This window comes from Ipomoea nil, unplaced genomic scaffold, assembly GCF_001879475.1.
Source record: "Ipomoea nil cultivar Tokyo-kokei standard unplaced genomic scaffold, Asagao_1.1 scaffold2922, whole genome shotgun sequence".
NCBI classification, from domain to species: domain Eukaryota; kingdom Viridiplantae; phylum Streptophyta; class Magnoliopsida; order Solanales; family Convolvulaceae; genus Ipomoea; species Ipomoea nil.
This window is the reverse complement of record NW_017619350.1, coordinates 369,185-384,518: the sequence shown is the minus strand read 5'-3', so window position 1 is coordinate 384,518 and position 15,334 is coordinate 369,185. Positions and strand designations below refer to the sequence as shown.

Genomic DNA, 15,334 nt, shown 5'->3' with positions numbered 1-15,334 from the left:
CGTTACACGTAGGATATATATAATATTTTTCTATTGACTTATAAAAAAGTATTGCATTTTAACTTTTTAAAAAAATAAAAATTACACGTCTCACGTGAAATGGTCTTATAGTAGATTTACTCATTTATCATTATGTAAAACCGACCAATAAATAATGTAAATTGCAGAATAAGGTGTTAGTTGGAATATCTAGAACTTGGCCTTACAATATTCTTGTGGTAGGTAAAACTGATTAACTAAAAAATGTTAAAAAGGATTTAGTCAAACTTCCACACAACAAAGATCTAATTAAAAACATAGAAGTTCTCCAAAAAAAAAAAAAATTAAAAACATAGAAGCTAACTACTACAACATAAAAAATTGTAGTTGGACGATGCAGGTATTAGTTATTAGCGTGTTTGATGACTCAACATCCATTATATATATATGCACATTTGTTGAAATAAAATTATATAATACCATATATTAGTTTTATTGAAAGCCTTCTTATTTGTATATATATATAATGGTAAGCCTAGCCTGCCTGTCTTGTTATTAGAGGTGTCTTTTATATTTCTATATACATCGATCCATACACGTAGTACTCTTGGAGATGGAGAGATTAGTTTTGGTTGTCATGTTTTTCCTGGTGGTGATGCCTGGAGGAGGGAATGGGCAGAATCAAGATTCGTGGGTGAAAAGAGTTGATACTGGTAAAGAAGTGGTGACCACAATGCAATTCTACTTCCACGATATACTTAGCGGCTCCAACCCAAGTGCTATCCAGGTTGCTCAGCCGTCAGGGTCCAGAAATTCCGGCACCGGCTTCGGCACCATTATGATGGCGGATGACGCGTTGACGGTGGGACCTGATCCGGCGTCGAAGGTAGTGGGGCGTGCCCGTGGGATTTACGGATCCGCGGGGCAGACTGACCTGGGCCTCATCATGGCCATGAGCTACACCTTCACCGACGGGGATTACGCTGGAAGCTCTTTCAGCCTTCTCAGCATCAACCCGGCGATGAACCCCGTCCGTGAAATGGCTATAGTCGGCGGTACCGGTCTCTTCCGTTTGGCACGCGGATATGCCATCGCCAACACCATTTCCCTTAATGCCAATGGGGATGCTGTTGTGGGCTACAACGTTACTCTTTCTACCTACATTTGATCCAATTCAATATAATATCATCTTTACTTGTTATTAGATTATTATTGTTGTTCTTGAACTTCACTCGTGCGACCATTGAGCTGCTCAGGCAATTTATTAGATTATTCTTCCCAAAGGTTTGCAATTTATTAGATGGATAGACATTATTACTGTTGTCTTAATTTCATTCTCACATTATATTTTAGTTGGCTGCCTAGCTATTTTTATTTTATTTAAAAGACTGATAATTAATTAAGCAGTATTATATTCCAGAGCTTAATTTGTCAATGTTCGTTCCACACAAGAAAAATCATTGAAAACAAAACGCTAACCACTTCATTATATTAAACTTTTTGTCTGGTTGACCAAATATGGATTAGTTAGGATACTCAGATTCAGATAATTAATTGGGGATCATAATATTTTAATTTCGATTTAATGACAATAACGGCTGCAACTAACATTTCCGGTAAAACGATGCACAAAAATTTATATAGTACCAACTTCAAAAATTTTGTTACACATACATGCATTTTGTTAAACCATAACAATGAAGGAATGGTACTAATTTGTGAATAAACAAAAGCCGTTAGAGAGAGATATTAGTGGAACTAGAGAAGTTATTATTCGCAATTCATACATATAAATGTACACCTACTAAAAAGCTTGTATTGTGAGACATACATTATTCTTTGATAGAGAGAGAGAAATGGAGAAAGTAACTTTGGGTTTCATGTTGTTATTGTGGCTGACAGCTATGGCAGAATGTGAAGGTAAGAATAAAGAATCATGGGCCAAGAAAGTTAGTAAAGGAGATCAAGTTGTGACCACTCTGCAATTCTATTTCCATGATAAGCTTAGCGGGTCGAATCCGAGTGCAATTAAGATTGTAGAGCAACCAAAGACTGGCAAATTCAAAACCGGTTTTGGTATGGTTACGATGGCGGACGACTCATTAACGGTTGGGCCTGACCCGAAGTCCAAAGAAGTTGGGCGAGCCCGTAGGCTGTACGGATCGACTGGGAGAAAGATCTGGGCCTCATCATGGCCCTGAGCTACACCTTCACAGAGGGTGAATACAATGGAAGCTCTTTCAGCGTGATGAGCATCAACCAAGCTATGAACCCGGTTCGTGAGCTCGCTGTAGTTGGAGGAACCGGTCTTTTTCGGATGGCACGTGGATATGTCATGGCCAAGACCCATACCTTTGATATGGCTAGTGGGGATGCCATTGTTGCCTACAACGTTACTCTCATTACAACAAACAATTGATTTCAACTTTTTTTTTTTAATAAAATTTTCTCTTAGCTTCAATTCGTTAGAATGTAAATTTGAGTTGAGTGTTCAAAACAGTACAACATATGTAGTTAAGGATCAACATGAATATGAATTTCAAGGGAATCAAAAGAATGAGCAATGGGTTATAGGTAGGCACCAAGACAAAGTCAAAAACAAACAAACTAAAAAATAGAGATTAACGACTGTGATTGATCTTAAAGATCGATGGCCAAGATCCTCGCGCACTAGCCCTAGTAGTTCCATGTTGACCGCGGCGGTCAACATTGTGATAGATTTACGTGAACTTTTGAAGCCGGCAGTGCTCGCCGGAGTTTCCACCTCCGCCGCCGGTTTCAGCCGTCAACATCTACGTAGACAACAGATCATCTCACATGTTGCACTTCTGCAATGCCCTCTCTCCCATCCCAAGCTCGCATTTTCGCAATCAAATCCAGCTCTAGAACCGACAAGAACAACCTCAAGCGCCCTTGCTTGGTCCAGAAACTTGTTGATCTCTGTTCGCAGGGCCACCTCAAACAAGCTGTTGATTCTCTGGGCTTGTTAGCTCGAAAAGGCCTGCGTTTAGACTCCAACACTCTCGCTTTTCTCTTACAACACTGTGCCAGCTCGAAATCCATTAAGCTAGGCAAATGGATTCATCTCCATCTCAAACTCACGGGTTTAAAACATCCAAATACCTTCCTTGCGAACCATTTGATCAATATGTATAGCAAGTGCGGGGATCACGTCGAAGCACGCAAGATATTCGATAAAATGACTACAAAAAATATGTATTCTTGGAACACCATGCTCTCTGGATATGCCAAGCTAGGGATGGCTAAGCCTGCCCGAAGGTTGTTCGAGAAAATGCCTCAGAAGGACATCGTTTCATGGAATATAATGGTCATTGCTTATGCACAGAGTGGGCAAATCTATGAAGCTCTGAGATTCTATAGGGAGTCAAGGGCATCGAATGTTGGGTTCAACGACTACACCCTTGCTGGTGTTATTACAGTTTGTGTTAAGGCAAAGGAGCTGATTCTGACGAGGCAAGTTCATTGCCAGGTATTAGTTGCCGGATTTTTATCAAATTTGGTCCTTTCTAGCTCGATTCTTGGTGCATATGCTATGTGTGAAGAGATGGGAGATGCTAGGAGGTTGTTTGATGCAATGAGAACTAGGGATGTTCTTACTTGGACCACTCTGGTTTCTGGATATGCAAAGTGGGGTGACATGAAATCAGCTAGAGAATTGTTCAACATGATGCCTGAGAAGAACCCTGTGTCCTGGACTGCTTTAATTGCTGGTTATGCACGAAACGCCTGTGGTAATGAGGCTGTTATCTTACTTGCAGAGATGATTAAACATCAAGTTAAACCTAACCAGTTTACTTTTAGTAGTTGCTTATCTGCTTGTGCCAGTATACCATCACTTGTGCTTGGTAAACAAATTCATGCACTTTTGATCGTAACAGGGTTCAGACCTAATACCATTCTATTAAGGTCTCTCATTGAGATGTATTCGAACTGTGGGAATTTTGAAGATGAGAAGAAGGTATTCAATATTTTGGATAGCAAGCAAAATGTGGTGTCATAGCACAACATGGTTATTGGTGAGGATGAAATCTAGATGTTCTAATCCGGTGTAAAACCAGGTAGGATTACTTTCTTGGCAATCTCAATGTGTATAGCGACACAGGGCTTGACTTATTTAAATCTGTCAGTCATGCTTCATGAAATAGTGTTCCTGATGAAGAGCCAGACATTTTGGTGAAGTTATATATCAGATTAGAAAGATGCATTCATTCCAGACCTAATGGTCATTTTTGGAACGCCGTTCCTGATATGTGTAGGACTCACAATAATGTTAAGTAGAATAGCGACTAAACATCTTATTGAGCTGGAGCCTCATGCCCCTGCTACTTATGTGTTTATTGTCGAGTATATACCCTTCCCTTGAAGAGGATTGGACAATGTTTATGATGAATGAGAGAGATGTAAAGAAAGATCCGGCCTGTAGTTGGTTAGCAATTGACAGTAGACTATATGTAATAAGCCAAACCTTTTGTAATGGATACATACAAGGTGAAACCTTTTTTCTTTGTTTTCTGCAGAAACAGATGAGTTTGTCAACTGTATTTTGTTCTGCTATTCTGTCTTCTAATTTGAATAGCTAGCTTTCAGAACTTATGTATTTATTTTTGTGTTTGAACCTTACCATGCTTTGTCAAACTTAAATATGGTTAATGTTGTAGGACAATTTGGGACCTTTGAATGAAAACTAAATTTAATCACAAAATATATGTATGCACTTGTCTCAACAATCTATTATTTCTCGCTACCATTAATTCAGGGTCAGCAAAACCGGGCACGAAACATAAGCCATAACCATGTTGCCAAAGGGAAATTGAGTGTTATGATTAGATAGTTTAAGGAATCTCGTCAGACTAATCACACAGGATAATAAAATACAATACAAGGCTTTAAGAATGCAGATGTCGAAAGCCACAAGACGTGATCTTTTGTGCGTGCACGCAACAAAAGGAGAAGAGGGAGAACAGGATCGGACTTTGTTTTTCTTCTTCTTCTTCTTCTTCCTTCAGTGTTTATTTTTCCTGTTAGGTTGTTCGTGTGATTGAGAGATCAGATCAGATCAGAATGGGTGGCGAGTGGTCTAAACAGGTTGATCGACGAAAAGCAGTCCAGGCACAAAAGAAAGCATTGAAGGAGCTTTTACAGAAAGATGGCGATGGATTCCCGGGTTCAGATTACCGTCCGGCTGATAGGAAAAACTGGATGGGAATTCTGGGGCCGGAAAAAGTTGCAGTGAATAAGATCGTGTGGCCGGGAACCCATGATTCTGCAACTGACAAGATCGGCTTCCCACACATTTCTCGTCCGTTTGCGCAATGTCAAACGTTGTCAATCTACCAACAGCTGGTAATGGGCACCCGCGTTCTTGATATCCGCGTGCAGGAGGATCGAAAGGTCTGCCACGGAATCCTAAGCACCTACAGCTTTGACGTTGTCATCACCGACGTTAAGAGGTTCCTGTCGGAGACGGAATCGGAGATCATAATCTTGGAGGTCCGTACGGAGTTCGGACACAAAGATCCGCCCGGCTTCGACAAGTACCTGGAAGAACAACTAGGAGAGCATCTTATCCAACAAGACAATAATGTGTTCGGAAAGACAATAGCAGAGGTGCTGCCAAACAGAATCATTTGCTTATGGAAGCCGAGGACGGATGCTCATCCCAAGCCCGGAGGGCGGCTGTGGAGCGCCGCATATCTCAAGGACAACTGGATAGACACCGACTTGCCACAAACCAAGTTCAACAGCAACCTCAAGTATTTGAGTCAGCAGCCGCCGCTGAGCTCCCGGAAATTCTTTTACAGGGTGGAGAACACGGTGACGCCGCAGCCGGACAACCCGGTGGTGTTTGTAAAAGCTGTCACAAACAGAATTCGTCCCTACGCTAGGCTGTTCATAAACCACTGTATCTCTCATGCTGTTCTTGATAAGCTGCAGGTATTTTCTACCGATTTTATTGACGAGGATTTTGTGGACGCTTGTGTCGGCCTCACCAATCAAAGAATCAATGGTCATCCATGAGTTTTTTGAATTGGTTTCTTCGAAATACATTTTTGTTAATGTATGAGTAAAAAGCTGCCATCCTCTCTTATCAATCGTTATCAACTCATATTGTATACATTATTATGACATCAAACAAACAAATACAAAATGACTGTTACAACAATGCCTCATAATCTATATATCAACCAATTATTCAAGTTTAGCACAAGTACTAAAGCTGCTATCTTCTAGACTTAGTGCAGCAGTCCTTTCCCTACAAAATGTACTATTTCTTAGAAAACCTTCTAGCCGCACCTGTGTGAGAACAAGAAAAGGAACAGTTAAAAAGTATACAACTTCAGAAAAGGACTAATACTAGAGATCTTCATGAACTCAAATTCTGAATTGGGAAGTACAGAAGCTATTAACCAACAAGGCAACAACTTGTGAATAAAAAAATTAAAAAATAAAAATAAAAAATAGAAAACAGTAAAAACCTGAGCTTGTTGATCTGTCTTTCTTCTGCAATGATCCTCTCACTAAAAGTGTCCCTGGTATCTGCTGAAAGACCTACAAGTACACAATGCATAAGAAAAGAAAACTAACAGAAAGAGCAGAGTCAGTTCAAAAAATTCACAGGGACAATTACCGAAACACGAAAGTGCAGGTTGTTTATTTGACTATTGGAACAATTCAACTCGTTTGGATAGTCAGCATCGTTTACATTCTGTGTCTCAAAATGACACCAGAATGCTCCTTGGGGAACATTATCTGTAAAACAAAACATTGTGATTCAGCTAGGACAATATGATTATACAGCATAAAGAAAAATAATGGAGCATACATCAATATCAAATGAGGCTGCATTTAATTTACAAGATGCACCATTGGTACTGAAAAAGGACTCTACTGATTGCAACAAATTGAAGGCACTGTGCTGGCGTTGAAGTCCCTGAAACAAGAGTTCAAACTGCAATATGAGATCTCATATCTATAGCAGTTACACAAAGAAACATGAAAAAAAGAACCTACCGAACCAACCAAGTAGAGATGCACCAAGTAGCGGGTAAATGAAATTTGCTCCAGTTCCAATATCAAAACCCTTCACACTATTGTCATATGATTGAACTTTAGGTATAATTTCCAATGACAAAAGATCTTCTATACAATGGATGTAATTAGATCTATTAGAAACAGTGGGGCAAAGCTGCCCATCAGGGATCCACCTACAATTTTGCATTTAAAGAACATCAAACTACTCAACTTTCACAATAATAATGCAATAATTTGTGCTAACAACTTAAAATTCAACCCAAGTCATCAAAGTGGCTATTAGAAGAGACAACTTTCAATACTGGCAGCTTAAACATCCATCTAAATAATACTCATCAAATTGTATTTGTGTTCATACAAAAGGCCAAAAGGTGGAAAATTTTCATTTGTTTGATTGGCTGAGCATCGGAGCATATGCATTTTGCAAAGCTATTGACTTTAATTCCTCCAAACATCATTCAAGCAAATTATTCAGGCAAAAAAAAAAAAAAAAAAACAACAATAACAACAGCAGAAAGTTTAATTACCAGTCCAGACGTCGTCTCTACACTGCAATATATACTGGCGCCAAAATAGGGTACACTTGATACGGATTTAATCGGGTTGCAACGACGTCGTCTCTGCACGTTTCAAAAAAAAAAAAAAAAAAAAAACACACACACAATGTGACCTAAGCAATATGAATTTCAGTTATTTGTTAATATACTTGGGCCGATCTACCGCGAAATTCAATAGGCTTAAGACCCAATTCCTAAGGATTAAATACTCCGTACATCATACTGAAGGCCCACTTAAACTTGTTTGGCCCAATTAAAATTTGTTTAGAAAAATGAAGCTTAGTATGCGTTTGCATCAACTTTATTATATTTTTCTTTTCAAGTTAATAATGGCACAAAATATAAATAAAGAAGAGATGCCGCAAACAACGACCTTTAAGTGGGAAAAGGGCTCACAAATTTCCTGAAAAAGTTGCATTTTGTCTCAAAAGTAGTAGAAGAAATAACTCCACTTTTTCCAAATAATGCAAAATTGTTACATTTGATCCGTTGGTAACAAAAAGTAGTAAATTCAAAATGCAATTTAATGAAAATTGTTAGATATAATTACAAAAAAATTAAGTTTAGTCAAATGATCATCACATTGGTTCATCTTTAACAATTATATCTATCTCTAATCCCTTTAATAGATTGTGCTAAGATACTTAAGTCTACTCTCTTCATCGTTGGCAAAATTAAACCCGATGATCTCAGTTACCTTAGAATGTAGGAATTGATCAAAAGTTAACATTAGATAATTTCATTTTGTTTCATCATGTACTCAATGCAAACGAGCGTGTAGTATGATGGTGGAATGAAGGGCAAGTAAAGAAATATGATAATTTAGTCAAAGAACTAATGATGTCGTGCTCTTAATTATTCTCTGCCCTTTTCAGTTTTCAATTGATTACATTGGTGTGCTAATCATTACGCTTCACACCCCAAATCCGCGCACTCACCACATGGACCGTTTTGTCCTTTCCCTTCATACACATTTCTTCCACGCATCCCTTATTAAATCCTTTGCTCAGATCAGATCTACAGCATTCAATGGTTTGCTTGCATCTCTCTAATTCTAACTTACAGAGAGGAATGGCGTTAGGTTGAACTGCATTCATAGCTTTACCAACAATTGCAGATAGCTCAATTGGTTTGACCAATCACCTCTAAATTTCATTCTAATCTAAAAATTGTCAGATAACTAGTGATTTTTATCTTCTCCATGGATTATGAGCAAATATCTCACCCTTTGATTGTGATGGGTTATAGAGTAGGCAATTTCATAGTAACTAAACGTACGTATTGTCAACATGATCCTTGGAATAATTTCTGAGAATGGTGTTATTCACCTAATTTCTCGAGTGTTGCTAACAGTAATAGAAGGCCCAAAATGGAGGCCTGAATCCGTAATGGGTAATGTTGTTTTTACCATGGGGCATGGGGGGGTCAAAACGCCGTTTTCAAGCTGGTCCCATGAATATGATGGCTTTAACCCTAAAATAAAGTGTCCTACATTAGGGTGTTTTGTAGTATTTTTAATACGATTTCTTGTTTTTACGAGGATAATGGCACCCTAAGTTTAACATAACAGCTATCTTCATAACCCCCTCCCTGCCTTTTCACCATTCCAACCTATGCTTCTTGGGACCTGAAGGTAGAGGAAGCAAGGAGACGAAAGAAACTGTAGATTTAGTAACCAAAATAGCCTCTCATGGATCTGCATTCGTCTCCATCCTCTTCCCCACTTGGCATTCTCAGCTTCACTCTCACTCTGCTCCTACTTTCTAGAGGTAAAAACGCCATCTTTTTGGTTGGTTCTCGAGCTTTTTGTTGTTTTATGTAGACATGTGAGCTTACCATGTAGTCTCAACACTGTGGTTTCTTGTTTTTATGTTGCATTTATCAAGTTTTAGATGCTAAAGCTGAGGTTTTTGATGTTCTTGATTTTCAGGTGGTTTAGGGGCTACATTTACCTTTGTGAACAAATGTGGAAGTACGGTATGGCCTGGGATTTTAGCAAATGCCGGGAGCCCCAGCCTAGAAAGCACTGGGTTTGAGCTATCAAAGGGGTCTTCACGCACAATAATGGCACCCACTGGGTGGTCCGGCAGGTTCTGGGGCCGGACAGGATGCAAATTTGATGACTCCGGCTCTGGTTCTTGCGGAACAGGGGACTGTGCGTCGGGTCAGGTGGAATGCAACGGTGCCGGAGCTGCACCGCCGGCCACTCTGGCAGAGATCACACTTGGCACCGGCGGGCAAGACTTCTACGATGTCAGCCTGGTAGACGGCTACAACATGCCGTTGGTCATAGAAGCTTCCGGCGGGTCGGGTATGTGCGCCACCACGGGCTGCGTCACGGATCTGAACCAAATCTGCCCATCCGAGCTGAAAATGGGCGACGGCGAGGGGTGCCGGAGCGCGTGCGAGGCATTCTCGAAGCCGGAGTACTGCTGCAGCGGCGCGTACAGCACACCCACCACCTGCAAACCGTCGGTGTACTCCCAAATGTTCAAGTCTGCCTGCCCCAGGTCCTACAGCTACGCCTATGATGATCCCACCAGTACTTTCACGTGCAGCGGCGCAGATTATACGGTGACGTTTTGTCCTTCCCTCCCAAGGTAAAAAATAAATAAAACTCATGATTTATTTATCAAATTTTTTTTATTTTAGCATATACAGTAATATGGAATGGGGAACCACATGAGCTAATGACATGATGTTTTTGACCCATACACAGTCAAAAATCATCAAAAGACACAACAACACAAGTGACGCCGACAACCGGAAGTGGTGGGTCCATGAGCGGGTCCGGGTCCGGGTCTGGAATCATGGACCCGGAAACAGAGCCAGGGACAATGGTGGCCGGGACAGGTATGGGGATAGAGTATGATGGGTCAGGAATGGATGGACAAACAGGAACTAGTTACACCGCCACAACTACAACCACAGCTGGATCCGGGTCGGGTTCCGAGGCCATGTTGGCTGATGGGTCATATTTAGCTGGTTTAGCCATGGGTGACTCAACTAGGGTTTTGGCTACCAACACATTATTATTGTATTACTATTATGGTGCCATTGCATTTGCATTGTTGTTTATCCAATGGTAATATGAAGTTTTGCAGACTTCAGTTGTAGCAGTATGTATGAAGATCTGGGTTGATATTCCTGTATCAGTACTTTGCTATTTCTTCTTTAATTGTGTATATGTAATGGCAGCAATGCATTTTCTCTTGGTTTCTCAGTATTTTGTGAATGTCAAGCTTGCTCCTCAAAAAAAAAAAAAAAGCTTTCTTTGTTAAAGACGACAGACAGACTAGAGATTTAGTGGGTTGGCAACATCTTTAGAAAACATTTGGGCTGCCTTTGCGGAAATTGCAAGCATGCTTTTAATATTAATGTTGTCTGGTGCGGTGGGTCGGATAATGCGAGAAATTAAAGAAAGATTTCCTATGTTTTTTCTTTGTGTCATCTTTTTTTGTTTTTGTCAATTCTGTAATGATATATACAAATGCCTGGTTTCATCGGCCCGGCAGAGTGAGAATGTAGAATTGGCAGTTGTGTTCCCATAATTGACAGTGAGCTTATATTCACCTAGAAACCCATAAAAGCTGAAACTTCCATGAGTATCTATTTGGCCCTCCATTTTTTCAGTTTGCCATTCTTTCAAGAGTTCATCCACTACGTCTCCGGCAGGGAGGTTTCGGAAATCTTGATCCGTTAGGCACATCCGGTAACATCCATAAGGATGTAGGGCAGTCCAGAGCAAGATCCCATTGATGGCGGGATGAGAAAATCCTTCTCTCAACACTAGTTCTAAATACTTAGCCTGCATCAAAGAAAGGAATGTTAGATACTGTTATAAACTAACATAAACTTGAATCACGAGGAACCTGACCTGAGTTTGTTCATCCAGGGTTTTACTGATATCAACTTCTGTAAGCCAAATAGGGATGTTTAGAGTTGCCAGTTTGTCTAATGCAGCTCTAATGAGGGGAGGGTTTGGTACAGTGAAGTGGCCTTCAAGTCCAATTCCGGCCATGGTGACTCCACCTTGTTGGAGCTCACTTAGTTTCGCGATATAAGCCTCGACTGATGAGTTCATGTCATGACAACTTTCAACAACATTATAGTCATTGACGAATAGTTTGGCAAGAGGGTCTGCTCCCTGCACTGTCTGGAAGAATTCCAGGCTGGCGTTGGGGCCGAGTCTCTCCTCGTAGAAATTGTAGTGAAGCATTTCATTGTCGACGTCCCAATGGATGAATTCATTCTTGAAGTTGTCCATCAGAGTCTGTATCCTAGACTGGACTGCTGCAGATAGTTCAGGGTCTGTTAAATTGAGAACCCATGAAGGAACAAAGATTGGGTTTTCCCAGAAGATGTTATGTCCCCTGGCAGAAATTTGATTTGCTCTCACAAAATCCATCATTTTTTCTGGTATTGTGTAGTTGATCTTCCCTGGCTGAGGCTCTGTGGAGTACCACTTGAGTTCATCTTCAAACACTGCAGTATTGAACCTCTTGATAAACCATTGCTGACATTTAAAGAAAACCATCAAATCTTGTTCTTGTTGAGAGTAAAACAAAGGTTTTGTAGGAGTAAAACCTGGTAAGGCAAATTACCCAGAATTGTCTTTGTTATAGCTGATCCAAATGGAAAGTCCCTGGAAATTTGCTCTAAAACAATGGATACTCCTTGCAGCTTCTTTCCCTTTGAATCTGATACATGTATCATCACAGCGCGCTTCCTTTCCTACATGCAATAAACCAGATCAGATCAAACGAAACAAACTAGATTTAGGATTTCTTGTTTACAAACAAGAAGACGTTTACACTGTTGATTATGTATTGCTGATTTGTTCTCCATTGGTCTCTAGTGAATGGTTGCAATGAAGCACTAGAAACAGAAATGTTCATATCCCTGCCATCTGAATTCTGTATCAGAACAGCAAAGATCAGATTTTTAGTCCGCTATAGTTCCTTCTGAGTGCAATAATCTTTTTAGCAGATGGAGCAGAAATCAATGATTTACTTGGAAGTATAGGAGAGTGTACGATGAAGGTGAGTCGAGCTCAAATCCCCCTTTAAGAAATGACCAACATCCGCGTTTTAACAGACAAAAGAACAAGAAACATGTCATCCTTCCCAGAATCAGCCAACTGTAACAGAGAATCTGTCAACCTTTTAAAAGAGACCTAGCTAGAATGCTTATACTGTGACAGTGATCAATCACATAACAACTATATATACAACGTTTACGTGAATATAATGTAAATACGTTTGAACATTCACTTGGAATGTTAGTTGGTGGAATTGTTCCTTTCACATAATATAAAGCCAAGAAATGAGTCTATTTTGAACACTGGGTTGGTTGTCTTGCAACTCTCAGCAAACAAAAAGTTACATTCATATATAGGACATAGCAGCAGCGTCAGGTCTTGTTTGGCAAATTAAATGTCTATGGAATCTTCTGCTTCCTAGCTAGCTTTCACGATTCCTGGCTAAATGAATCTTGGAATATAGATTCCTGGTTCTGACAGAGAGTAGGACATCTAACCCAAACCCGACAAAACATGCGACAGCCATGACTATAAACACGAGCCGGTAGCAATGTGCGCCTATACATGTGTTGCCACCGCCTGCTGTCTTCATAGCCTGGGAATCATACAAGAATCCAGCAAGCAAACCAGAGAAGAGGAAGGATCCGAGGGGGAGGTTAAGGATTAGGATGTTGTAGATGAGGCCGTAGTGTTTGAGACCGAAGAGTTCGGAGGCGGTCGGAACTGTGACGGCAAGACGAATCCCATAGCAAAACCCAACTGCTATAGAGCCAACGTACAGTGAGCCCGGCATCGCCATAGCCATCAGGAAGTATCCAACTGCCATTAGAATCTGTGAGGCTGCATTCCAGACAGGCCGTGGGATTCCACCTCTCCTGCAAATGAAATTAAATGCTTTGTTTCTTACCATTGATCAAACTCGATCAGTTTAATTCAAAATTAAAGGATTATTAAACTTAATTACTTGATGAAGTATTCAGAGAGGGAACCGGAAAGGATGCGGCCAAAGAAGCCCCAAATGCTGGTGAGTGAGACGAAGATGGAGACGTCTGCGTATCCAAGAGCCAAACCAACCTGCCCCATATTGTTCATCACGGTTAAACCCGTCCCCACTCCGCAAAGAAACGATATAAACAAGATCCAAAAATCAGCACTCGCCATTGCTTCGAAAATATCGTGGTCTTCTCCGATCACCGGCGGTTTCTTCTCCACTGCCGTGTCATTTTCCTCCATAGTTTCTTGGGTTAGTAGCGGCTCGGTGGGATTGCTTTCAAAATCAGAACTTGTTGTCGGATTGGCCGGAATACGATTCACGATCATGAGGTAAACTGGGATTGATAAAGGAGAAGCCAAGAGAATCAAAAGAATCGCAGCAAAGACTTGCGAAAACACACGGCCGTGCCTCCCGGTTAAATCAAACGCTAAGAGGTAAACGGCGATTACTACGGCAACGACGTTGATTACCCAAAAGTATTTGGCTTCGGCTATTTCTACGGTGGGAGTAGACGCCGGCAGAACCTCTCGGAGGAAAACAATGGCAACAAGGCAAACCACGAAAGGGATGACGGCAAGCATGAGCAAGAATTTGGCGGGATCATTGGCGAACAGAGCCGAGCAGAGGTCGGTGAAGATAGCGGTGCTTAATCCCACGTAGCCTTTCAAGATTCCGGAGACCGGGCCTCTGCTCCTTCTGAAATTGCGGATGCATGTGACGAGAACGGCGGTGTTCATCCACGTAGTGCTGTTGCCGCCCATACAGAGGAATATGCACATGGCCCAGTAAGGGAGCGGCTGAACACGGCGGCTGACGACGAGCCACTGGACGCCGTAGCCGATAAACCCCTCGACGGAGCCAATAAGGAGGATAACAGGAGTGGGTAAGCGGTCGGAGGCGAGGCCAGCGAGGAGACCGAAGGCCTTGCCTACATCTTTAGCGACAGAGAGGTTGTTGAGCTGGAGTTGAGTAAGGGCCATTAGGTTTTTGAGGGCGTCGGAGTAGTTGGAGAAGGTGTAGTTGTTGCCGGAGATGGCTTGGACCCAGACTGCAGTCACAAAGCCCATCCATTTCCCCGCCGGCGAAACAGAACAGACCTGAAAAGCCATTGAATCTGCACGAAGACGACGGAGAGGAAATTTTGGAATTGAAGAAGATGATGAATTTGAAGAAATGAACTCAAGTTCCTTCCATTCCTTTTATATTTTGAAGATTCATGAACAAGGAAGAAGCTAAGCTTCGATTTTCTTTCTGAATTTAGAGTAGTTGTTATATCTTTTTTTGTATCGAAGGAAAAAAGTACTGTAAAGTTTCCTAATCCATGACGTGAAACATCTTTAACGGAAAGCTCTACAGTCTACACGTAGAATGAAGTGATATTCGTGGCTAATTCGCCCATACCCATGAGGACCATGACGTATGTATCTTGGTCGGAGATATTAGTCAATCCAGTTTATATTGGGTTAATGATTGGCTAGGCCGTCCAACAAGTCATTGGGCCGACTGATAAGTTTCTTGGGCTTAGTATGATAAATTATTCTCACTAATCACAACAACTTCAGTATGATATGTACTGGGGTTTTTTGGGTAACGTGAAAATCTCGCAGTTATTTTCGAATATTTGATGATGTGTATTATGTAAATTATGTTTCTATGCACTTTTTTTTTTTTGGTATGTAGTAGTTATGTGCATTTGAATTTGCAAACAAC

General features: G+C 41.0%; 6 protein-coding genes, 1 long non-coding RNA gene and 1 pseudogene across 8 annotated transcripts; 5 read left to right on the top strand and 3 right to left on the bottom strand.

Moving 5' to 3' along the window:
• Positions 1 to 522: 522 nt before the first annotated feature.
• LOC109161483 (dirigent protein 23-like) lies at positions 523 to 1,382 on the top strand. The gene is made up of 2 exons (XM_019309898.1): positions 523 to 1,193; positions 1,264 to 1,382. Exon 1 carries the CDS (start codon positions 593 to 595, stop codon positions 1,145 to 1,147), a length of 555 nt encoding a protein of 184 aa, XP_019165443.1. The 5' UTR covers positions 523 to 592; the 3' UTR covers positions 1,148 to 1,193; positions 1,264 to 1,382.
• A 237-nt stretch (positions 1,383 to 1,619) lies between these two features.
• Positions 1,620 to 2,398, top strand: LOC109161259 (annotated as a pseudogene).
• Positions 2,399 to 2,610: 212 nt separating this feature from the next.
• LOC109161258 (pentatricopeptide repeat-containing protein At2g21090-like) lies at positions 2,611 to 4,620 on the top strand. The gene is given in 6 exon segments (XM_019309581.1): positions 2,611 to 3,999; positions 4,045 to 4,155; positions 4,157 to 4,205; positions 4,207 to 4,274; positions 4,276 to 4,333; positions 4,335 to 4,620. Coding segments are annotated over 6 exon segments (1,719 nt in total). The 5' UTR covers positions 2,611 to 2,812; the 3' UTR covers positions 4,581 to 4,620.
• Positions 4,621 to 4,761: 141 nt separating this feature from the next.
• On the top strand, positions 4,762 to 6,047 carry LOC109161482. The gene has a single exon (XM_019309896.1). The coding sequence runs from the start codon at positions 5,062 to 5,064 to the stop codon at positions 6,016 to 6,018; it is 957 nt and encodes a 318-aa protein (XP_019165441.1). The 5' UTR covers positions 4,762 to 5,061; the 3' UTR covers positions 6,019 to 6,047.
• Positions 6,048 to 6,233: 186 nt separating this feature from the next.
• Positions 6,234 to 6,973, bottom strand: LOC109161484. Of its 2 annotated transcripts, none has more exons than XR_002050924.1 (4): positions 6,824 to 6,973; positions 6,629 to 6,750; positions 6,477 to 6,549; positions 6,234 to 6,253 (listed from the first exon to the last, which is right to left on the bottom strand). It is a non-coding gene; the product is annotated as an uncharacterized LOC109161484 (long non-coding RNA). The 2 variants fall into 2 exon arrangements; XR_002050925.1 differs by having other exon boundaries at positions 6,238 to 6,294.
• A 2,132-nt stretch (positions 6,974 to 9,105) lies between these two features.
• On the top strand, positions 9,106 to 10,840 carry LOC109161481 (thaumatin-like protein 1). The gene is made up of 3 exons (XM_019309895.1): positions 9,106 to 9,358; positions 9,520 to 10,189; positions 10,309 to 10,840. The coding sequence occupies exons 1-3, from the start codon at positions 9,280 to 9,282 to the stop codon at positions 10,676 to 10,678; spliced, it is 1,119 nt and encodes a 372-aa protein (XP_019165440.1). The 5' UTR covers positions 9,106 to 9,279; the 3' UTR covers positions 10,679 to 10,840.
• On the bottom strand, positions 10,811 to 12,710 carry LOC109161257 (anti-sigma-I factor RsgI6-like). The gene is made up of 5 exons (XM_019309580.1): positions 12,603 to 12,710; positions 12,404 to 12,505; positions 12,177 to 12,323; positions 11,467 to 12,105; positions 10,811 to 11,397 (listed from the first exon to the last, which is right to left on the bottom strand). The coding sequence occupies exons 1-5, from the start codon at positions 12,708 to 12,710 to the stop codon at positions 11,056 to 11,058; spliced, it is 1,338 nt and encodes a 445-aa protein (XP_019165125.1). The 3' UTR covers positions 10,811 to 11,055.
• Positions 12,711 to 12,902: 192 nt separating this feature from the next.
• LOC109161480 (protein NUCLEAR FUSION DEFECTIVE 4-like) lies at positions 12,903 to 14,817 on the bottom strand. Its single transcript, XM_019309894.1, has 2 exons — positions 13,595 to 14,817; positions 12,903 to 13,505 (listed from the first exon to the last, which is right to left on the bottom strand). The coding sequence occupies exons 1-2, from the start codon at positions 14,731 to 14,733 to the stop codon at positions 13,052 to 13,054; spliced, it is 1,593 nt and encodes a 530-aa protein (XP_019165439.1). The 5' UTR covers positions 14,734 to 14,817; the 3' UTR covers positions 12,903 to 13,051.
• Positions 14,818 to 15,334: the final 517 nt, after the last annotated feature.